The sequence below is a fragment of the Equus quagga genome, chromosome 5 (assembly GCF_021613505.1).
Source record: "Equus quagga isolate Etosha38 chromosome 5, UCLA_HA_Equagga_1.0, whole genome shotgun sequence".
NCBI lineage: Eukaryota > Metazoa > Chordata > Mammalia > Perissodactyla > Equidae > Equus > Equus quagga.
Window position 1 is genome coordinate 77,775,073 of NC_060271.1, and position 25,588 is coordinate 77,800,660.

The 25,588-nt window shown below is 37.2% G+C and overlaps 1 protein-coding gene across 7 annotated transcripts in view; it reads right to left on the bottom strand.

The window, feature by feature from the left end:
* ALMS1 (ALMS1 centrosome and basal body associated protein) overlaps positions 1–25,588 on the bottom strand; it is a 244,752-nt gene that overhangs the window by 174,889 nt on the left and 44,275 nt on the right. For all 7 annotated transcript variants that reach the window (XR_006888598.1, XR_006888599.1, XM_046660995.1 and 4 more), the window contains one exon: positions 18,593–18,752. Coding sequence is in view for 5 of the 7 variants with exons in the window: in XM_046660995.1 (XP_046516951.1) it covers positions 18,593–18,752 (160 nt within the window). In the remaining 2 variants the exon portion in view is untranslated. The remainder of the gene's footprint in view (positions 1–18,592; positions 18,753–25,588) is intronic.

Here is a 25,588-nt window from a genome sequence, read left to right on the forward strand (position 1 = left end):
AGCAGATGTCCTCTCCCTCCCCAGCAGCAGACATCTAGGGTGTGAGAACTCGAGCGGCAGCCTGGATGCAACTCTGAGAGGAGAGGGGGGAAAAGGTCCTAGTCCTCCATGTGAAAACTCTCACTCTCAGAGTTGCCTCCCAGCCTGAGGGAACACTCCACACTGAGGTGGCTAAGCAACCACAGGGGCACCCTCACAACCTGAGCAGCCCAGGTAGGCAGTGAGTGAGGGTAGAGCGGAAGCACGGGCAGGAAAGTAAGCATGCCCTCTCCCACATCCCACCTGGCACATCAGCTCGGCCAGCCAGCCAAGCAAGGGATCCCTGCCAGATCACCTGCACCTACATGTGTAGAGCGGCAGCAGCCAGATGCAGAGAGCACTACCGGCACAGCTTCAACGGAGGGGCACAACTGCCAGTGGTCATGTCAGGCTTAGAAAATAGAGCTCCTGCCCCCCCCAAGCGGTGGCAGGTGGAATCTGCAACTAGATATGACCACTGTGTGACAGCAAAAGATCACCTCATCAAACAGCATGAAGAAATTTATTTACACTCCAGACTAGAAGGAAAATGACAAGTACCAAGAAACCAATCCTGAAGTCACAGAACTTTAAAATCTAAATGACAGAGAATTCAAAATAGTTATCAAAAAGAAACTCAACAAGTTACAAGAAAACTCAAGAAGACAGTTCAATAAACCCAGGAATAAAATTAATGAACAGAGAGATTTCCTCACTAAAGAGACTGAAATTCTAAAAAGAAAAAACCAATCAGAAATGTTGGAGATGAAGAATACAATGTATGAGATATTTAAGAATCTAGAATCCTTAAAAAAACAGAGCTGATATTATGAATGACAGAATTAGTAAATTAGAGGACAGAAATATAAAAATGCTTAGGGTGGAGGAAAGACAACTAAGACTAAAAGGAAAAGAAGAAATTCTCCGAGAAATAACCAACTTAATTAGGAAATGCAACATAAGGATTAGAGGTTTTCCAGAGGGAGAAGAGAGGGAGAAAGGAGCATAGAGCTTGTTCAAAGAAATAATAGATGAGAATTTCCAAAACCTGAGCAAAGAGCTGGAATTACATGTAAATAAAGCTAAGAGAACTCATAACTACATCAATGTAAAAAGCAACTCCACTTCAGCAGCCCAGGGTCTGCAGCTTTCAATCCCGGGCATGGACCTACACATTGCTCATCAAGCCATGCTGTGGCATCATCCCACATACAAAATAGAGGAAGACTGGCACAGATGTTAGTTGAAGGACAATCTTTCTCATCAATAAAAAAAAAAAGGGCTATGAGAAACAACGAGGGGCAGTATATAATGATAAAAAGGACACTCCACCAAGAGGACATGACATTAACAAGTATATATGCACCCAACATGGAAGCACTAAAGTCCATAAAGCATCTATTAACAGACCTAAAAGGAGAAATTAACAACAACACAATAACAATAGGGGGCCTCAACACCCCACTTCCATCAGCGGATAGATCATCTAGACAGAAAGTCAACAAGGAAAGGAGGAAATGAAATGAAAAACTAGACCAGATGGACTTAATACATATATATAGAACGCTTCATCTGAAAACAGTAGAATACACATTCTTCCCAAGTGCACATGGAACATTCTCAAAGATAGATCATATATTGGGAAACAAGGCAAGCTTCAATAAATTTAAGAAGATCGAAATCATATTAAGCTATGAAACCGGAAATCAACTAAAAGAAAAAAGCTGGGAAAGTAACAAATACATAGAGACTAAACAGAATGCTACTGAACAACCAACGGATCAATGAAGAAACTAAAGGAGAAATCAAAAAATATCTGGAGACAAATGAAAATGAAAAGAAATCACACCAACTCATATGGGACACAGCAAAAGTGGTCCTAAGAGGGAAATTCATAGCAATACAGGCCCATCTTAACAAACAAGAAAAATCTCAAATAAGTAATCTTAAACTACACGTAACAGAACTAGAAAAAGAACAAAGCCCAAAGTCAGCAAAAGGAAGGAAATAATAAAATTTAGACAAGAAATAAATGAAATAGAAACCAAAAAACAAAACAAAACAGGAGAAAGGATCAATGAAACCAAGAGCTGGTTCTTTGAGAAGATAAGGAAAAGTGACAAACCCTGAGTCAGACTCACTAACAGAAAAAGAGAGAGAAGCCTCAAATAAATAAAATTAGAAGTAAAAAGGAGAATTACAACAATACTACAGAAATACAAAGGATTATAAGAGAATACTATGAAAAACTATATGCCAACAAACTGGACAATCTAGAAGAAATGGATACATTCTTAGATTCATACAACCCCTCAAAACTCAATCAAAAAGAAATAAGAGAATCTGAATAGACCAATCACAAGGAAAGAGATTGAAACAGTAACCAAAAACCTCCCAAAAAACAAAAGTTCAGGACCAGATAGCTTCTCTGGAGAATTCTACCAAACATTCAAAGAAGATTTAGTACCTATTCTCAAACTATCCCAAAAAAATTGAAGAAGACCAAATACTTCCTAACACATTTTATGAGGACAACATCACCCTGATCCAAAAGCCACACAAGGAAACACAAAGAAGGAAATTTATATGCCAATATCACTGATGAATATAGATGCAAAAATCCTCAAGAAAATATTGCAAACCAAATACAGCAATACATTAAAAGGATCATACACCATTATAAAGTGGGATTTATACCAGGGACACAGGGATGGTTCAATATCCACAAATCAATCAATGTGATACACCACATTAACAAAATGAGGAATAAAAACCACATGATCATCTCAATAGGTGCAGAGAAAGCATTTGACAAGACCCAACAACCATTCAGGATAAAAACTCTCAATAAAATGGGTATAGAATGAAAGCACCTCAACATAATAAAGGCCATATATGACAAAACCACAGCCAACATCATACTCAACAGGGAAAATCTGAAAGCGATCCCTCAGAGAATAGCAACAAGAGAAGGGTGCCGACTCTCACCACTCTCATTCAACATGGTATTGGAGGTTTTCTCCAGAGCAATTAGGTATGAAAAAGAAAGAAAGGGTATCCATGGCAATAAAGAAGTGAAACTCTCGCTGTTTGCAGATAACATGATTCTATATATAGAAAACCCTAAAGAATCCATTGGAAAACTATTAGAAATAATCAACGACTACAGCAAAGCTGCACGATACAAAATAAACTTACAAAAATCAGTTGCATTTCTATATTCTAATAATGGACTTACAGAAAGAGAACTCAAGAATACAATTCCATTTACAACTGCAACAAAAAGAATACAATACCTAGGAATAAATTTAACCACGGAGGTAAAAGACCTATACAATGAAACTATAAGACATTATTGAAAGAAATCGATGATACCATAAAGAAATGGAAATATATTCCATGCACAGAGACTGGAAGAATAAACATAGTGAAAATGACCATATTATCTAAAGCAATCTACAGATTCAACACAATCCCAATCAGAATAACAATGACATACCTCATGGAAATAGAACAAAGAATCCTAAAATTCATATGGGGCAACCAAAGACTCTGAACAGATAAAGCAATCCTGAGAAAAAAGAACAAAACTGGAGGCATCACAATCCCTGACTTCAAAATATACTACAAAGCTATAGTAACCAAAACAGCACGGTACTGGTACGAAAACAGGTGCACAGATCAACGGAACAGAATTGAAACCCCAGAAATAAAACCAGACATCTACAGACGGCTAATCTTCAACAAAGGAGCCAAGAATATACAATGGAGAAAGGAAAGTCTCTTCAATAAATGGTGCTGGGAAAACTGGACAGCCACATACAAAAGAATGAAAATAGACCACTGTCTTTCACCATACACAAAAATTAACTCAAAATGGATTATTAAAGACTTTAAGGTAAGATGTGAAACCATAAAACTCCTAGAAGAAAATACAGACAGTACACTCTTAGACATGGGTCTTAGAAGCATCTTTTCGAATACCATGTCTACTCAGGCAAGGGAAACAAAAGAAAAAACAACCAAATGAGATAACATCAGACCAAAGAGCTTCTGGAAGGCAAAGGTAACCAGGAACAAAATGAAGACAACCCACCAACAGGGAGATAATATCTGCAAATCATATATCTGACAAGGGGTTAACCTCCAAAATATATGAAGAACTCACACAACTCAACATCAAAAACCAAAAAACTAAATCAAAAAATAGGCAGAGATGGGGCCAGCCCAGTGGCATGGCAGTTAAGTTTGCATGCTCCACTTCAGCGGCCCAGGGTTTGCCGGTTTAGATCCTGGGGACAGACCTACACACCACTTATCAAGCCATGCTGTGGCAGGCATCCCACATATAAAATAGAAGATGGGCACAGATGTTAGCTCAGGGCCAATCTTCCTCAGCAAAAAGAGGAGGATTGGCAGCAGATGTCAGCTCAGGGCTAATCTTCCTCAAAAGAAGAAAACAGGCAGAGGATGTGAACAGACATTTTTCCAAAGAAGATATACAGATGGGCAACAGACACATGAAAAAGATGTTCAACATCACTAATCATTAGGGAAATGCAAATCAAAACTAGAATGAGATATCATCTTACATCCATTAAAATGGCTATAATTACCAAGACAAAAGATAACAAATGTTGGAGAGGATGTGGAGAAAAGGGAACCCTCATACACTGCTGGTGGGAATGCAAACTGATGCAGCCACTAGGCAAAACAGTATGGAGATTTCTCAAAATATTAAAAATAGAAATATCATATGACCCAGCTATTCCATTAGCAGGTGTTTATCCAAAGAACTCAAAATCAACAATTCAAAGAGACTCATGCACCCCTACGTGCACTGCAGCATTATTCACAATAGCCAGGACATGGAAGCAACCCAAGTGCCCATTGACTGATGAATGGATAAAGAAGATGTGGTATGTATGCATATGTGTGGGCCGTATGTATGTATATATACATACATACACAATGGAATACTATTCAGCCATAAAAAAAGACACAATCGTCCCATTTCTAACAACATGAATGGAGCTTGATGGTGGTATGTTAAGCGAAATAAACCAGACAGAAAGACAAACACCACATGACCCCACTCATAGATGGAAGATAAACAAATATGTGGACAAAGAGAACAGATTAGTAGCTACCAGACGGGAAGGTAGTTTGGGGTTGGGCATAAGGGGTAAAGGGGCACATATATTACAAATAATAATGTACAACTGAAATTTCACAACGTTATAAACCATTATGACCTCAATAAAAAAAAGTGGGAAGGGTAAAAGGAACCAATTATGCTTCACTCTCAGTGGTAAAAGTTTTTACCAGTAGACAATTATAAGTTATGTATGTATATTATAATACCAAGAGCAACCACTAACGAATTGCTACACAAAGCAATACACTCAAAATACTATCAAAATGTCCATGTAACTCATAGTAAGGCCAGAAAAGAGAAACAGGAACAAAGAGAGAACAAATAAAATGGCTGACCTTAATGACTAAAATGGCTGTGTAGTATATCAATAATTACTTTAAGTGTAAATGGTCTGAGTACACAAACTAAAATACAGATATTAGCAGAGTATTTTTTTTTATTAATGTTATGATAGATTACAACCTTGTGAGATTTCAGTTGTACATTATTGTTAGTCATGTTGTGGGTACACCACTTCCCCCTTTGGGCCCTCCCCCCAGCCCCCTTTTCCCTGGTAACCACTGATCAGATCTCCTTGTCAATATATTAACTTCCACCTATGAGTGGAGTCATATAGAGTTCGTCTTTCTCTGACTGGCTTATTTCGCTTAACATAATACCCTCGAGGTCCATCCACGTATTAGCAGAGTATTTTTAAAAACACAACTACACACTGTCTACAAGAAATTTACTTCAACACAATGACATAAAAAATGTAAAGTAAAAAAGAAGGAAAAAGAAATACTGTACAATTTATTTTAAAGTAGGAGTGGCTATAATATCAGATAAAGTAAACTTTAGAATGAAAAAAAATTACTTGGGACAAAGAGTACTATTACAAAATGATAAAAGGATCAATCCACCAAGAAGACATAGCAATTCTACATGCGTATGCAACAAAATCCAGTGTGACATGCTGAAGGCAGTAAGAAATGGAAGTAGAATCTGAAAGGATAAGAACTAAATATGAACAATAATTTAAATAAAAGATCTGTTTCTTTTCTGTATTCTCTATTAGCTCTCCTTTTGCCTACTGCATTCTGTAAGATTCTGTCCTTGGCATTTTTGTTTTCTCTATACTCATACTCCCTCAGAAAGCTTAACTATTCTTATAGCATAATTTAATCATCAATTGTTGAGGTCCTCCAATTTACATTTCCTAGTTCCCACTTTTTCAACTGGAGGACAGTTGAAAGGACAGTTGGAGGACACTCCAAACTGAATGGTCTCCTGAAGATCAAACTCAGTAAGTCCAAAACTAAATTCACTTCCCTACTTACTAATGATGTCACCAATTCTCCATAATCCAGACTCAAACTTGTCTTTGTATGTCCAATCTCTCCTGTACCCTGAACTCAAATTCTGTTAAATGGAGTTATTTTACCCTACTTGCAAATTACGTTGATTCACACTTTGGAGCCAATTTGAACCACAGCTCAGCAGTCGCTTTCTGTCCATTATGACACAGGACCCATGGGGTTTGTCAATAAAAAACAAGGAATCAGGGCCGTTGATATCAAGGGCCCATTTCAATACAATATTTATTCAACACAGACATAAACAATGCTTTTATTCCCCTCCTCTTCACCCCATTGGTGAGGGAGGGATTCCTGCCTGATGGCTACAAGGATGGCCAAACACATAACACCTGACACTGGATAGATGAGACCGACACCAGTTTATTAGTCACATACACTCACATTCCAGGGGAGGAGGACACTGGACCACACATGGCCACAAAGGGCTTGCACTTGCAAACAGAATAAATAAGGAGGAAGAGTGGTAGGCAGGCTTTAGAGTAGCAATACCATAAGGTGACCCTAGGTTCCCAGAGGTAGGTGTAAGTGGCTTGTGTGAATAATTTCACAGGCTGGCAGGAGAGAGAAACCAATTAGGTTGAGGATTAGGTGGAATACAGCCAGTCTAGTTAATAGAGGAACTAGCCAGGTGGGGATCCTTTCCCACTAGGTGGAAAGCCTATCTGGTGAAAGGAAGGAAACTTGTGGTGGGCCTTTTGAGGGCCACTGGTTTCAGATGTCAAGGCAGCACGTAATACTGAAACTTAATTTCAGGCCTTACACCACAATATTATCACTCAGGAGCTCAGGGTCTTATCAGGAGGAGTGCGATATAACCAAATAATTAAAATGGTACAACTGGCTGCATTAGTAAAAATAAAGCATACAGTAAAGAGGCAGAACAGAGAAGATGTTTTGGGAGAGGGGCCATAAAAGAAGAGCACAAAAACTGCCCTATCTTCATGCGGCTCCCACTTGCAGAGATTTACCTGAGGCATTAGCGGGCTGAGAATACTGGACTACAGTCAACCTCATGCCAGCTCACTCATAGGGCAGAAGTTCCACTCCAGAAGAGGCAATCCAAAAAGACCAGAGAATATCATCACTATCCAGCACCATTTTTCTAGAGAAGGGGTGTGTTACTCCAAGAGAAGTGGGCCACTGTCTCAGGCCCCAGCTCCACAGCAGTGTCACAAAGATTCTGCCCAGGAGGAGAGGTAACCTGTAAGAATAGGTAGCTCCACTCATCTCCTAAAGGAGACTAACTTTATTTGGAACTGAGTATGGGAAAGCCTAAGGACACTGGCAAACAATGGCAATATTGGTGGTTAGCAATTAAGAAGCTGGTAGCTACATGATACCAATAAGCCATAGGGTAGACAAGCTGGAAGTTCAAAAGAGAGAACTAGGGAAAGAAACAACTAAGAGTTCTCCTGAGGTCAGAGGAGGCCGCAAAGATTGACTAAAAAACTACCTCTAAAACTGGGCCTGACACTGATTGGATCAGACTGTGGAGCAAATTATGCCTCAAGGCATTGTTGAAAACATACAACAATCAGCTAGCTAGCATTAGTTGAGGTTAACAGCTGATACCAATACTGGAAGACAAGCAAGAAGCTTACTGGGGAGACCAAAAAAAGAGAGAGAAGTGAGCTAAAACCATAGTCATGGAAGGGGTGGATGAAGGGGAAGCACAGGTGAGGGAGGCTGACACACGCCAAAGGCTGTGCTTTCCAGTGAGGAAATTCACCAGATGGATTTGCAGGGGAAATAGACTTTACTGAACTAGTTCAACCCATTCACTAAATAACTAGACAAGCAAAACAACAGCAAACATTCCCAGTCCAGGGAGATGATCAGTATCCAGAGCTGCAACAAAATATTAGCTAACATGTCCAGATTATAACAAAAAATTGTGAGACATGAAAACAAAAAGAAAAGTGTGACCCATCCACAGGAAAAAAATGTAGGCAATAGAAACTGCCTTTAAGGGAGCCCACAAGTTGGACTTAGCCAACAAAACCTTCGAAGCAGTTATTATAAATATGTTCAAAGAAGAAAAGGAAATCATACTTAAAAAAATTAAAGGAAGGCAATGGCAATGTCTCATCAAATAGAGAATAAGCTAATAGAACTTACAAAATAACCAAATGGAAAATCTACTGTTGAAAAGTACAACTTAAGTGAAAAATTTCTAGAGGCCCAACAGGAAATAGAGGCAGACAGAAGAATCAGTGAACATGATGATAAATCAATAGAGATTATGCAATCTGGAGGACAGAGAAAAAAGAATGAAGGAAAATGAACAAAGGCTCAGAGAGCAGTGAGGCAAGACTAAATGCACCAACATATGTATAATGGGGAATACTCGAGGCAGAAAAGAGAAAGGAGCAGAGAAAATACTCAAAGAAATAACAGCTGAAATTTCCCAAATTTGATGAAAAGCTAATCTACACATTTGAGAAAATTAACGAACTCAACGTAGGATAAATTCAGAGATTCACACCAACACATCCTCATGAAAATGTTGAAAAACAAAAAGAATATCTTGAAACCAGCAAGAGAAAACACATACAAGAGAACGCTAACAAGATTAATAGCTGACTTCTTATCAGAAATTATAAAGGCCAGAAGACAGTGGGAAGATATATTCAAAGTGCTGAAAGAAAAGATTGTCAACCAAGAATTCCAAAACAGCAAAACTAGCTTTCAAAAGACAAAATAAAAATATTCCCAGACATAAAAACACTGAGAATTTGTTGGTAGCAGACCCACCTCACAAGAAATACTGCAGGAAGTTCTTCAGGCTAAAAGCAAGTGACACCAGACACTAATTCAAATTTACATAATAAAACAAATGGTGCTAGTAAAAATAATTACGTAGGTGAATTACAAAAAGACAGCATACTTGCATACTTCTTTTCCTTTCTTCTCTTAACTGATTTTAAAAGAAATTATAAAGTAATATGTATATAATTGTATTATTGGGGCTATAACATATAGAAATGTAACATATTTGATAATAACATCAAAAGGAGGCAGGTGGGAGCAAAGCTGGAGTGGAGTAAGGAAATGATACTAGATGGTAACAAATCCACAGAAACAAATAAAGAGAATAAGAAGAGGTAAATCAGAAGATTAATATAACAAGCTGTATAAATAAATACTTGCTCTCCCTACTTCTCTCAGCTTGTTAAAATACATAAAATTATATAAATAATTATAACAAGGTAATATATTCTTGGGTTTGTAACACATATAGGTGTCATACTAATAAGTATAACAATAACAGCATACAAAATAAGAAGAGGGAATAGAACTATTTAAGAATAATGTCTCTATCACACTAGAATTAAGTTAGTATAAATTGGGAGTATTTCTGATAAGAGAAACTTTGTAAGTGCTAGAGCAACCACTAAGAATATAACTTAAAAATTACCTAAAAAATCATTCAAGAAATTTAAAATGTCACACATTTTTTACAAAATATTTTAGATATAAAATATTAGAAAATATTATTTATATTTATATTATAATTTTATATTTACATATATTTATTATTTATTATATATTCACATATTTAATATAATAAATATATTTAATCAATTAATATAATAAATATTATATTTAATCAATACTAATTAAATATAATTATATTTTATGTTGTATTTATTACATTAAATAATATGTATTATTTATAATATAAACAATAATATAAAATAAATATTTTAGAAAATATTCACTTAAGCGGTAAGCAGTAAAGGAAGAACAGAACAAAAACGATATGAGACATAGGAAAAACAAAAGGTAAACCAGCAATTGTAAATCTATGCTTATCAATAATCCCATCAAATGTGAATGGATTAAACAATCACATCAAAATGAAAAGATTATCAGTCTGAATTTAAAAAAAACAGATCCCACTATAAGCTGTTTAAAAGAGACACACTTTAGATTCAAAGATACAAACAGGTTGAAAGTACAGGGATGAAAAACGATATACCATACAAGCAGCAACTGTAAGACATGAAGTGAGTGCCCAAACTGATATAAGACAAAACAGAGTTTAAAACAAAAAAAGTTACTAGAAGTACAAACAGGGACAATTTATTACAACAAAAAGGTCAATTCATCAGGAATATATAACAATTATAAACATAAATGTACTTAATATCATAGTCTCAAATACACAAAGCAAATCTGACAGAAAAGAAGGGAGAGACACACAAACACTAACAGTTGAAGACTTCGATACCCTACTTTGAAAAATGGAGAAAACAACTAAGCAGAATTCAACAAGGATACAGAAGACCTGAACAGTATAACCCACTAGAACTAAGACATGTATAGAACACACCACCTAACAACAGCAGAATGCACATTCTTCTCACATGCAAACTGTACATTCTACAGGATAAACTATACACTAGGATATAAAACAAGACAAAATTTAAAAGAACTGAAATCATTCAAAGTATATGTTCTCCAACAAAAATGGAATCAAATAAGATAGCAAGAAGAGAAAATTCATGAATATGTGGATATTAAAAAACAAATTCCCAAATAACCAAGAGGTCAATGAAAAAAAATTACAACGGAAATCAGGAAATACTTTAGATGAATTAAAACAAAAACACAACAAACCAAAACTTAGGGCATGCAGCTCAAGTAGTGCTTAGAAATTTATCAACGTAAACACCTATATTAAAAAGATCTCAAATCAACAGCCTAACCTTTCACCATAAGAAACAGTAAAAAATACAAACTAAAACTGAAGCAAGTGGAAGGAAGGAAACAATAAAGACTAAACTGGAAATAAATGAAACAGAGATTTAAAAGGTAAAGAAAAATAGAGTTTAGAAAAAGTAGAGAAACCAAGTTTATTTCTTTGAAAAGATCAACAAAATTGACAAAATTTAGCTAGATTCACCAAAAAAAGATAGATAAAGAAAATTCAAATTACTAAAATCAGGAATGAGAGAGGGGGCACTACTACCAACCTTACAAAACAAAAAGGAATATATCAGAATACCATGAACAGCTATATGACAACAAATTAGATAATCCAGCTGGAATGGACAATTCCATGAAAGACAAATTATGAAAACTGGATCACGAAAAATATAACATCTGAATAGACTTTTAGCAAGTAAAGAGACAGAATTAGTAATTTTAAAACTTCTACAAAAAATTGATCAGGCAGCTTCACAGTGAGTTCTAGCCAAGAAAAACTAACCCCAATCCTTTACAAACTCTTCCAAAAACTAGAAGAGCAGAGAATAATTCCCAACTCAACTTATGACACTAGTATTACCTTTGTACCAAAGTGAAACAACAACAAAAAAAATCACAAGAAATCTACACACCAATATCTATTATGAACATAAACACAAAATTCCTCAAAAAATTACTGGCAAAAGGAATCCAACAACATACAAAAAGGAGTATACATCATACCTGAGTGGCATATATATAACCAAGAATGCAAAGTTGGTTCAACATATGAAAATTAATATGCAACATATTATTAGAATAAAGAACAAAAACCATAAGATCACCGTTAAAGACACAGAAAAAATATTTGATAAAATCTAACACCCTTAACACAATAAGTATGCTCTAAAAACTGCAAATAAAAGGGAACTTCCTCAGCGTGATAAAAAACATCTACAAAAGTCCCATACCTAATATCATACTTAATGATAAAACACTTGATATAGTCCCACAAAGACCAACACAAGACAAGGATGTCTGCTCTTTCCACTTCTATGCAACACTGTATTGGAGGTTCTAGTCACAGCAACTGGGGAAATGAAATATATCAAAGGCATCCATATTAGAAAGGAAGAAGTAAGACTATCTCTATAGGCATACCTTGGAGATATTGCAGGTTTGGTTCTAGACCACTGCAATAAAGCAAATATCGCAATAACATGAGTTACACAAATTTTTTTGTTTCCCAGTGCACATAAAAGTTATGTTTAGGGGCTGGCCCATGGCCGAGTGGTTAAGTTCATGTGCTCCGCTTCAGCGGCCTGGGGTTTTGCCACTTCGAATCCTAGGTGCAGACATGGCATTGCTCATCAAGCCATGCTGAGGCGGTGTCCCACATAGCACAACCAGTGGCACTCACAACTAGAACATACAACTATGTACTGGGGGACTTTAGGGAGGAGAAGAAGAAAAAAAAAGGGAAAAAGAAGATTGGCAACAGATGTTAGCTCAGGTGCCGATCTTTAAAAAGGAAAAAAAAAGCTGGGGCTGGCCCTGTGGCCGAGTGGTTAGGTTCACGCCCTGTGCTTCGGTGGCCCAGGGTTTCACGGGTTCAAATCCTGGGGGCGGACATGGCACTGCTCGTCAAGCCATGCTGAGGCAGCATCCCACATGCCACAACTAGAGGGACCCACAACTGAAGATGCACAACTATGTACCAGGGGGCTTTGGGAGAAAAAGGAAAAATGAAATCTTAAAAAAAAAAAAGTTACGTCTACATTATACTGTAATCTACTAAGTGTGCAATAGCATATGTCTAAAAAAACAATGTACATACCTTAATTTAAAAATATTTTATTGCTAAGAAATGCTAACCATCATTTGTGCCTTCGGCGAGTCATAATCTTTTTGCTGGTGGCGGGTCTTACAAAAACACAACGGCTGGCCCAGTGGCGCAGCGGTTAAGTGCGCATGCACGTTCTGCTTTGGCGGCCCAGGGTTCGCCAGTTCAGATTCCAGGTGTGGACACACGGCACCGCTTGGCAGGCCATGCTGTGGTAGGCGTCCCACATATAAAGTAGAGGAAGATGGGCACGGATGTTAGCTCAGGGCCAGTCTTCCTCAGCAAACAGAGGAGGATTGGCAGCAGTTAGTTTAGGGCTAATCTTCCCCCAGAAAAAAAAACGCAATATCCATGAAGCGCAATAAAGCAAAGCACAATAAAATAAGCTATGCCTGTATTTGCAGATGACATGATCTTGTATATAAAAATTATAAGAAATCCACACAAAACTTATTTGAAATAAGAAAGGTTAAGCAAGGTTGCAGGCTACAAGATTAACATAAAAAATTCAACTGTATTTCTTTACACTAGCAATGAATATTCCAAAAGCGAAATGAAGAAAACAACTTTTTACAATGACATCAAAAACATTAAAATACTTAGAAGTAATTTAACAAAGTGCAAGACTTGTATACTGAAAACTATAAAATATTGTTGAAAGAAATTAAGAAGACCCAAATAAATGGAAAAACATCCCATGTTTATAGATCAAAGTATTTAATATTAAGATGGCAATACTCTCAAATAAACAGACATCTCATGTTTATAAATCAAAATATTTAATATTATTTAAGATGGCATACTCCCAAAACAAATCGACAGACTCAAGGCAATCTGATATAGGCTACAACACGGATGAAACTTTGAAGACACTATTCTAAGTGAAATAAGCCAGTCACAAAAAGACAAATACTGCATGATTCCACTTATATGAGGAACCTAGAGTAGTCAAATTCATAGAGATAAAAAGTAGAATGGCAGTTGACAAGGGGTAGCAGCGAATAGGGAGTTACTATTTAATAGATACAGAGTTTCAGATTTACAAGAAAGAGTTCTGTGGATAGACGGTGGTGATGTTTTGCACAACAAAGTGAATGTATTTAATGCCACTGAACTGTATACTTAAAAATGGGTAAAATGGTAAGTTTTATATTATGTGTATTTTATCACCATTTAAATATTAAATTTTTAAAAAGAAGAAAAACAGATGAAGTGGATATCATCAAAATTAAAAACTTTGTACTGCAATCAATATCATCAATTAAGAGACTAGACAACCCAGAGTGGGAGAAAACTTTTGCAAATAATGTATCTGATAAAGGACTTGTATTCAAAATATATAAAGAACTCTTGCAACTCAATAACAAAAAGATAAATAACCCAATAAAAAAGGGAGTGAGAATCTGAATAGACATTTCTCCAAAGAAGATATACAAATGGCCAATAAACACAAAAAAAGACGCTCAACATCAGTGGCCATTAGGGAAATGTAAGCTAAAACCACAAGATACCACTTCACACCCACCAGAATGGCTATAATCACAAAGACAGAAAATAACAAGTGTTGCTGAGAAAGTGGAGAAATTGGAACCCTCATAATGCTGGTGGGAATTGTAATATGGTGCACACTCTTTGGAAAACAGTTGAGCAGTTCTTCAAAATGTTAAACATTGTTATCAAGAACCAGCGATTCTACTCCTAGATATATATCAAACAGATGTGAAAATATACATATTCACAAAAACATGTACATGAATGTTCACAGCAACTTTATTCATAAGAGCCAAAAAAGTGAAAACAACCCAAATGTCCATCAACTGATGATGGGTACACAAAATGTGACATATCCATACAATCTACTATTATTGGCAATAAAAAGGAATGAGTACTGATTCATGTTATAACATATAAATCTTGAAAACATACACAGTGAAAGAACCCAGTCACACAAGATCACATATTGTATGATTTCATCTATATGAAAATCTCCAGAATAGGCAAATTTACAGACACAGTGGGAATGCTGAGGGAGGTGTGGAGTGGGGAGTGACCACTAACAGTTACAGGGTTTCCTTGGGAGTATAAAAATGTTCTAAAATTAGAGTATAGTGATGTTTGCACAACTCAGTGAACTGTACACTTGAAATGGATGAAGTGTATAGTATGTGAATTACACCTCAATAAAGCTGTTTAAAAAAAGCTACTGACAGATGGTTTTAACTTTTATTCTAAATAAGTCATTCTTCCTCCCAAAGCTCTATCTCGGTTGCTTTTATTATTTATCTGAACACTTTAAGAAAGAGGGAGATTTTTCTTGTCCAGCGGGTAAAAGCATAGAAGTCATTCCCATTTGCACAAGAAAAGAGCTAAACAAACTGAAAATCAACAGCTCTTCTTAGATCCATCAGAGAACTGAGTTCACAGGGTAAACCACCAGCCAGAAAACTGGAGAGAGAGGAAAATACAAAGAATCACAGATTATGGGGAGCAGAAGCTGCTGAAGCCAGGAACTGGTAGGAAAAATTAAACTGCATTTGACAAACTGCTAGGGGCTAAGAGCATGGACTCACTTTAGAGATAAAAACTCCTGGGGCCCAGCCTTAGGGGAGGACCCCACATTTTCATGAGTTTTACTTCCAGAAGCCCCACAAGGATCTCTGGATAAAGATGGAACAAAAATACCCTCATATTTCTGGCAGGAGGAGGGGAAAAGTAGCCATTTTAGAAGCAGCCCAGAGCCCTCTGTTCTCCGTAATGAAAGACTGACCTCAAAGGAAATTATATTACCAGAGCCTGAATTGGTTTTACCAGAACCTACCCAACCTGGGAGAAGAAAAATACCCAACTCCAGCCCCCTCTAACCTTCCTGTTTCACCTACGTAGGGGTAAGATGCTGAGAAGCACTTGTAAATATAACAGTCCAGGGAAGCAGGCTCACTAAAAGACTGAGACCTAATCACAGGATTATTATAATGCAGCCTCTCCCCTCCACACATTACCACTACATCAACAGGGCTCCTGTATAACAACAGGAGGTTACAGATGAAAGAACGCAAGCAAGGCTCAGACTATTTAAGGAGTCTCAAGGGAAACCAAAAGACAACAGGAGAGACAAAAACAAGGACATGAGAGGAAATTTTAGCGTCTGACACCACAGTTACAGCAAACTGTTTAACTTTTAGCAAGATAAACTTAAAACCTTACACCAAAGGTCTATTTACCTCAGTTCTTTTTACCTAATACATCATGTCCAAGGTTCAACAAAAAATCACAAGGCATGTTAAAAGGCAAAAAACAATGTGAAGAGACAAAGCAAGAAATAGAACCTGACTCAGATATGGCAAAGATTTCGAATTATCAGACTAGGAATTTAAAATAACTATGATTAATAAGCTGAGAGCTCTAACTGAAAAAGTGGACATGTAAGAACAGATGAGTAATGTAAGCAGAACGATGAAAACTCTAAGAAAGAATCAAACGAAATGACAGAAATCAAAAACACTGTAACAGAAATGAAGGATGCCTTTGATGAGCTCATCAATAGGCTGAACATGCCAAGGAATGAAATCAGTGAGCTTTAAGGTAGGTCAATGCAAATGCAAAGAGAAAAAAGAACATAATATCCGAGGACAATTTCAAAGGACGTAATGGCGGGGGTAAGGGGTGGGAGGAATGACACACTGCAATCTGAGAATTCCTTACGAAGCCGTGCTATAATTTGTACAAGACAGCCAGAAAAATACATTTTTAGACATAATGCCTTTCTCAAATCCTAGGGAAGTCCTCATCTCATCTCTGGGACCTTGGTTCTTCCCACTATTTATTCTTCCCCTCCCTCCTTTCCTCCATGCTCTTTGAAACCATTCTGCTATTTAATAAACAACCATTCTCAAATTTTTCATAGAATACTCTCTAACTTTTTGCCTTAAAAGAAACTTGATTTTCCCCTTGACAATACTACTACCCTTGCAGTCCTCTCCCATATACCATGATTCTAGAAACAGGCAGAGATGGAAGTTAGCATTTAACTATTGCTCATAACTATTTCCTTATCATTATTTTCCATCTTCCTCAAATAAACAAACAAACATACAAATAAAATCTTTTTGAGGTTTAGATGACACACAGCTTCTATATCATCCTCCATCTATCACTTTCTCCTTACAACTCCCAGTTGCTCCCATTCATTTGTTTTTGTTTTTGCTTTTGGTGAGGAAGATCAGCCCTGAGCTAACCTATGTTGCCCATCTCCCTCTTTTTGCCTGAGGAAGATTTGCTGAGCTAACATCTGTGCCAGTCTTCCTCCACTTTATATGTGGGATGCTGCCACAGCATGGCTTGATGAGCAGTGTGTAGGTCCGCACCTGGGATACAAACCCGTGAACCCTGGGTCACTGAAGCAGAGCACACGAACTTAACCACTATGACACCAGGCCAGCCCTCTATTTATTTTTTGAAGACTTTAAGGTCTGGTTCACAGGCTTTCCCTAAACCCCAAATCCCACATTAATGAGAAGATATTTAAACACAGTTAACCAATCCAATAAGCTAGCCTCAAAATCTCAATTTACTTTACCCAGTGATCTGTATTCAACTTCTACTGTTCAATCCCAGGGCCATGCAATGGATCTAATCACCCTTCAATAAGATCCCCATTTAAATGTACTAACTCAATCTGACCAAAATTACCTATTCCTCTAGCTCTCTCAGTAACTTATACCCAGCTCACCTATTCAATCTCACAAATAAACCTCTGTTCCCTCTATTTTCTTCCAGACTAACAACTCTTCTGGCTTCTCTTCTTTCCCTATGCAGGCTGAAATCAACAGCTCATCACCTCCTCTCACTGATTCCCTTCCACTGCTTTCCTGCCACCACACCACCCACTCAACAAATCCCTCAACCAAGGATCAATCCTGTAATTGATCTTCTCTATTCCTGAGTTTTAGTAGAGAAAAATCAGAGTCTATATAGACTGACAACATTATAGAATCATCTCTAACCTCAGCTACCTTCTCAGAACCACTTGCCAATCCTTTTGCTTGTCCTTGGTCAGCTCCATCTCCTATTCACTTCAACATAAATTCTAAGCCTCCACCAAGCCACTCTTCTCAAACCCCCTATCCCACCTCTACAACTTCTCACCTCCCTCAGCAGATAATCTTGCTTTCTACCTCAAAACTGATCTCTCAATTTCCTGTCTACAAACCTATTTGTATCCCCTCATGTCCTTTTGTGCTCAATTAATTCCTTTTTCCCTTCAAGTCACAGAAAGGAATATAGAAACAAACTCTCTCTAATATTAGATTCTTTCATGTAATTCAGTTCTAAACATTGTCATGAAAAATGCAACGAAAAATCAAATGGTTCATCTAACAAAAGATCAGGGGATCTAGGGATAAATACACCTAATCTGAAGTTAACATTATTGCAGGAGTTCAAAAATAAAAAATTAGTTAGGCATAGCAAGATATTGTTAACAAGCTAGCCATAAGGACACTTACTATCTCCTTTCCTACTTACCCGCTAAATGTTTGAGAGTCTTGGGCACAGTGTCAGGAGATACCCTCAACATTCTGAGATCTGAAGAGTGATACTCCAACTCTCTGGCTGGCTCATGAGGAACAAATGGCGGCAATACAGATGAAAAAGACTGATTAATGTCCACATTAGAATGACCTACCTATGAAAAGAGATTAAAAAAATGAAGAAAATAAGATTAATTTTAGAGTTCATCCGCTAAAAAACAAACTTCATTTTTATGAAAATGAATACCAAGCAGTTACACCAGTTAGTTAAGATCATATTCTCAACCCTCCTAAATTCATATACAGGTCATATCTTGTTTGGTCAAAACCAAGAAGGCTCTACAAACTATTCTGAGGGTACAGAAGTCTGCCTGTATAGAATAGCCCAGATGGGAGGGCTAGAAGTGTTCTAGTACTCGCAAGTTTGCTCCTTATAATAGTATGATCCCTGCAGGATTTGAACTGTGATATTATTCTTGACAAGCTCAAGGATTTTTTTTTTTTAAGTAGGAGAGGTGTGTTGTGGAAAGGAAAGAGGAACAGAGGGAAAAGAGAACAGGAATATTTTCAAACTATCCACAAATGTTTAGAAGAAAAATAAAAGCATCAAAGAACTGCATCTGTGATCAGTTATGAAAAAACACAACTCCTCAAATTTCTTGAAATAAAAGTAGTGGAAAATATAAACTGATAGTGAAGTAAAAGTTAAATACTGAAAAAGAAGTTCCTAACGTTTCATAGGATCCCAACAAGTCCTTACAAGAAAAAAAAATTAGAAACCATTACTAATGATGTTAGTACATAAACACACACAATTTTTCACCAAATACAGAGTATACTTTCATATAAAAACAATATACTACTTTTAGGTTTCTTTATTCTCCTAAAAAGATTATTCTAGTGATACCCTGACTGGAGAGAGCCTAAAAATGTACATAAGCATGAATTTTTCTATCCTTTTTTATCAAAATTTTTTCACTGTGTAGTAATGAACATTCTTAGGAAGCTGGAGGGTGTGGAAAGGAATATTCTACTTCTACTGACATATAGGTTTCTCTAGACCAGTGGTTCTCAATTGGAGGAGATTTTGCATGTACCCACCTCTCCCACCAAGGAACATTTGGCAATGCCTGGAGACATTTTTCACTATCATAACTTTGAGGGGAGGAATGCTACTGGCATCTAGTGAGTAAAGGCCAAGGATATTGCTAAATCCTAAAATGCACAGAACAGCTCCCATAACAAAGAATTATTCAACCCAAAATGACAATAGTGCAGAGAAACCCTGCTCTAAACATGGCACAAAGTTCTGTTTTCAATTAGCCACTCCTGAAGGAGAGTTTTTTGAAGTGCAGCTTATTAACATATATACTGTATATATGACAGATAGATACTTGTGTGTGTTTAATAATAGTTTTTCCCTACAGCTTCCAAATGTAGGAGGAAAGAATTTCTATTCCAACCTTGACTTCAATAAAACTTCATTATATCAAAGATTCAAAATATACAGATATTAGAGTAGGTAATACAAAAGAAAATGTAGAATGAAAAAGATGAGAAGTGTTTATTTAAGAGATCAGCAGATCTTCATTACTAATTGAAAATGCAAGGAATCAGGAGGGAAAAAATCACAAAGAAAAGCATTTAAACCTTGGGAGGAAACTATGTCTTTGGGGGGACAGAGGACGCACAAAACAAAAAGAAATCTAAAGAGTAAACCTTAAATAATATTTAGAGTTACATGGCCAAAATAAGGGATAATAAAACAGTATTTTATTACAGAGGCTAGAAGAATGTAATATGCTGCTACAGGAACAAGGAGAAAGGAAAAACAAAATAACAACAGAGAACAACAAACTACTGGTGAGAGCCTAGTAAGTCTAGTTTCAGCACAGTGAAGAGAACAAACAGCCAGGCACTATCTAAAGTGATATACCTTACCTCATTTAATATAACAATGCATGAGGTTGATTATTACTACTCCTTTTTCTCTCTGTAGATGAAGAGAATGATCCTCCAAAGTTACTTATTTGCCCAAGACACAAGGCTAGCAAATAAGTGAACAGGGTTTTGACTCCAAATCTCCACACTCTTTTCATTGCCGCAATCTACATCATACATCAGTGGATACCCAAATACTCATTTAGAGAATGATGGGTAGGTACCAAAGTGAGACAAACAAGTATGAATGACTCTTCTGAGACACAGATAAGAATAAGGAAGAAACCAAGGAGTTTCAAACCCCCTGAGAGCAAGCTGAGCCACACAGGAAGATAACTTCAATATCTGGCTCCTTGTTTCCCTAACATTGGCATTATGTAACTCAGAGATCATAGAATACAGCTAAGAGTGAAGGACAATACACAGTCCCTCACCTGAAAAACTATACTTAAGGCTACAGTTAAGAGCAAATAAAATTTAGAATAGTGGTCAGAGTTAATCTCAGCACATCACCACTAACTGAATACATAGCTTCATTTCTTTAAATAAATTGTATCTATATGAAAAGTTGATGTAAGTTACAAAAGTAGTATAATCAAAAAAATTAGAAACTTCTAAGTTGAAAATTGATCATATTTTGGGGATCGGCTAGGTGGTTAAGTTCACGTGCTCCACTTCAGCGCCCCAGGATTCACAGGTTCGGATCCCAGGCACAGACCTAGCACCACTCATCAAGCCATGGTATGGTGGTGACCCACATAAAATAGAGGAGGATTGGCACAGATTTTAGCTCAGTGACAATCTTCCTCAAGCAAAAAGAGAAAGATTGGCAACAGATGTTAGCTCAGGGTCAATTTTCCTCACACACACACACACACAAAATTGATCATATTTTGTTTCTCAATCTTAGTGACACTGACTTTGACAACTCTCCTTTGCTCTTGCCAAAATAATGCAAAATCTTGGCCCTGGTTTCACTGAAGAATAGTTAAACAGGGAGGTAGTACATAACTAAGCTTAGTTTCAAATACTAGTTCCCCTACTAGCTAAACAACCTTGAGCAAGTTCCTTAACCATCTAAGTGTCAATTGTAAAATGGGATGATGATAATCCCCAACAATCCTACCTGATAGGACTGACCAAAGGACTAAACAAATTGATGTACAGAAGTAAAACTGTTAGCATAGTATTTGAGCACAGAATATTAGCTATCATTTTCATACCCATTGTTATTAATTAGAATTAAATAGTGCTTACTTTACAATGTTGAAGAAAATAAAATGAACCTAACAGTTCTATTAAAAATTTCTATAAATTCAATTATAATAAGGAGGAAAAGTTCATCACAATATCTGTTCATTTTCTCTTATCAATTGCCTGAAACTAAAGGTCTAAATATGGTTCCAACCTAAACTAATAGCTTTCCAATGACGTACTAATCTTACTCAACAGAAAATAGGAAAAGAGGTCAGCAACATGGCGGCATGAGCTCACCTGGGACTCTCTCCCCTCGAAAGTACAACCAAAAAGAACAAACGCTTTCCAACCAAAAAAACAATCTTAATAACAGAAATCGTCAGAGACCCACAGCAGCCAAATGACGGAAGGCAGAGAGACTGCAGCCGGCCTGGGAGGATCTGGAACGGGGGTAGGAGAAAACTTTGCTCTCTCCCCTAAGGACTGGGATCCCTGCCACGGGTGCAGGAAGGAGTGGGGGAGGGGCCAAGCATGGGGGATAGTCCAGGACGCCCACCACCCGTGCAGCAGAAACCCTCCAACAGGGGAAAGCTTTCCCGCGGGGGAGCCCCAGCAAGCCAGGGCCTCAGGAGACCAGAAAGTCAGATCTGAACCAATACAGGTCACGCAAGTGAAAGTGCCCCTCCTCCCCCAACCCACGCTGGGTGCCGCCATCTTGGTTGCAGGTGCAGGGCTCAGAAAACAAGCCTCTCGACCCCCATCTAGTGGCGACAGGCTGTAATTGCAGCCGAGTAATAGAATCATGTGCAAAAACCGCTGCTCTACCATCCAGCAATTTATAAAAGCTCCAGTCCAAAAGGAAAACAATAAAAATACAGAAGTAGGTCCTGAGGGCTTGGAAATGGCTAAACTAAGTGAAGAGGAGTTCAAAATGGCTATCCTCAAAATATTCAATGAGGTAAAGGGAAATATAGAGACACAAGTCAACGAGTTCTGGAGTTACTTCACAAAAGAGATTGAAATTGTAAAGAAGAATCAATTAGAAATGCTAGAGATGAAAAATACAATGGATCAGATAAAACAGAATGCGGATTCACTGAATGCCTGTGTAGACAGCATAGAGGGGAAAATTAGCATAATCGAAGATAGACAGGCTGAATGGCTCCAGACAGAGGAAGAAAGAGAACTAAGAATTAAAAAAACTGAAGAAAATCACAGAGAAAAAGCTGACTCAATGAGAAAACGCAACTTAAGAATCATCGGAATTCCTGAGGGCATGGAAAAGGAAAATGGAGGAGAAAGTGTGTTCAACGAAATAATAGAGGAGAACTTCCCAAATCTAGGGATTGAGAGAGAAATGTGTGTGGAGGAAGCTTTCAGCTCTCCTACATTTTTCAATGTAAAAAGACATACTGCAAGGCACATAGTAGTAAAAATGGCAAAAATGAAGGACAAAGAAAGAATACTCAGGGCAGCAAGACAGAAGAAACTAACCTACAAAGGAACCCCCAGCAGACTTTCAGTGGATTTCTCTACAGAAACCGTACAAGCTAGGGGAGATTAGAGTGACATATTCAAAACTTTAAAGGATTAAAATCTTCTGCCAAGAATACTCTATCCAGCAAAAATATCCTTCAGATATGAGGGAGAAATTAAATCTTTTCCAGACAAACAAAAGCTGAGGGACTTCGTAGTCTCACGACCTCCACTACAAGATATCCTCAAGAAAGCTCTCATACCTGAAAAAAGAAAAAAAGGGAGTAAGGGGTCACAAAACACAGAGTAGGGAGACAAATAGATAGAATCTGAATAGGATAGCAAATATTCAACTATAGCATTAGGATAAAGGGAAGGAAATCACAAAAGCAGAGACAATCTTATCATTCTAACCACAAACTCACAACACAAGTTGGAATAAGAGATGAAAATAATAATTTAGGAGGGGAGGAGGAAAGGGACTGAAACAGTCTAGGCTAAGGAAGTAAGAGACCACCAGAAAATGGACTATGTTATACATGAGATTCTGAATACAAACTTCAGGATAGCCACTAAACTAAAAAACAGAACACAGACACAAAACACAAATAGGGAAAAGTCTAAGAAACCCAGCATACGAAATTGCAGAAGTCAATGGGTAGGCTAAAACACACAGGACGAGAAACAAAGGAAACACAGGAAAACCAGAAAACAAGCAACAGAATGACAGCATTAAGCCCTCATTCATCAATACTCACCCTCAATGTAAACGGATTGAACTCTCCAATAAAAAGAAACAGAGTGGCAAAATGGATTAAGGAACAAGATCCAACAATTTGTCGCCTCCAGGAAACACACCTCACGTCCAAGGACAAACACAGGCTCAGAGTGAAAGTGTGGAAGACAATGCTCCAAGCTAATAGCAAACAAAAGAAAGCAGGTGTTGCAATACTTCTATCAGACAAAACAGACTTCAAGATAAGGCAGGTAAAGAGAGACAGAGAGGGCCAATATATAATGATCAAAGGGACACTTCATCAAGAAGAAATAACGCTTATAAATATCTATGCACCCAACACAGGAGCACCAAAGCTCATAAAGCAACTATTAACAAACCTAAAAGAGGATATCAAAAATAACACAATAATAGTAGGGGACCTCAACACCCCACTCACATCAGTGGACAAATCATCGAGACAGAAAATCAACAAAGAAACAGTGGAGCTAAACGAAAAGCTAAAACACTTGGACTTAACAGACCTATATAGAACACTTCATCCAAAAACAGCAGAATACACATTCTTCTCAAGCACGCATGGAACATTCTCAAGGATAGACCATGTGTTGGGAAACAAGGAGAGCCTCTACAAATTTGAAAAAAAATTGAAATAATAACAAGCATCTTCTCGGATCATAATGCTGTAAAGCTAGAAATTAATTACAAGAAAAAAGCTGAGAAAGGCACAAGGATGTGGAGACTAAACAATATGCTATTGAACAAGCAATGGATCATTGAAGAAATTAAGGAAGAAATCAAAAAATACCTGGAGGCAAATGAAAATGATAACATGCCATACCAAGTCATATGAGGATGCAGCAAAAGCTGTATTAAGAGGAAAAATTCATCACAACTCAGGCACATCTTAACAAGAAAAATCCCAAATCAGCAATCTTAAAGTACACATAACCAAATTAGAGAAAGAAGAACAAACAAAGCCCAAAGTCAGGAGAAAGAGAGAAATAATAAAAATCAGAGCAGAAATAAATGCTATTGAAACAAAAAAGGCAGTAGAAAGGATCAATGAAACAAAGAGCTGGTTCTTTGAGAAGATAAATAAAATTGACAAACCCCTAGCCAGACTTACAAAGAAAAAAAGAGAGAAAGCTCAAGTAAACAAAATCAGAAATGGAAGAGGAGAAATAACAACAGACTCCACAGAAATACAACGGATTATAAGAGAATACTACAAAAAACTATATGCCAGCAAAATGGATAACCTAGAGGAAATGGATAAATTCTTGGACTCCTACAATCTCCCAAAACTCACTCAAGAAGAAGTAGACAATTTGAACAGACCAATCACAAGGAAAGAGATAGAAACAGCCATCAAAAGCATCCCAAAGAATAAATCCCCAGGACCAGATGGCTTTCCTGGGGAATTCTACCAAACTTTCAGAGAGGATTTAATACCTATCCTTTTCAAGCTATTCCAAAAAATTAGGGAGGATGGAACACTTCCCAACACATTCTATGAGGCCAACATCACGCTGATACCAAAACCTGACAAGGACAGCACGAAAAAGGAGAACTACAGGCCAATATCGCTGATGAACATAGATGCAAAAATTCTCAACAAAATTTTGGCAACCCGAATAC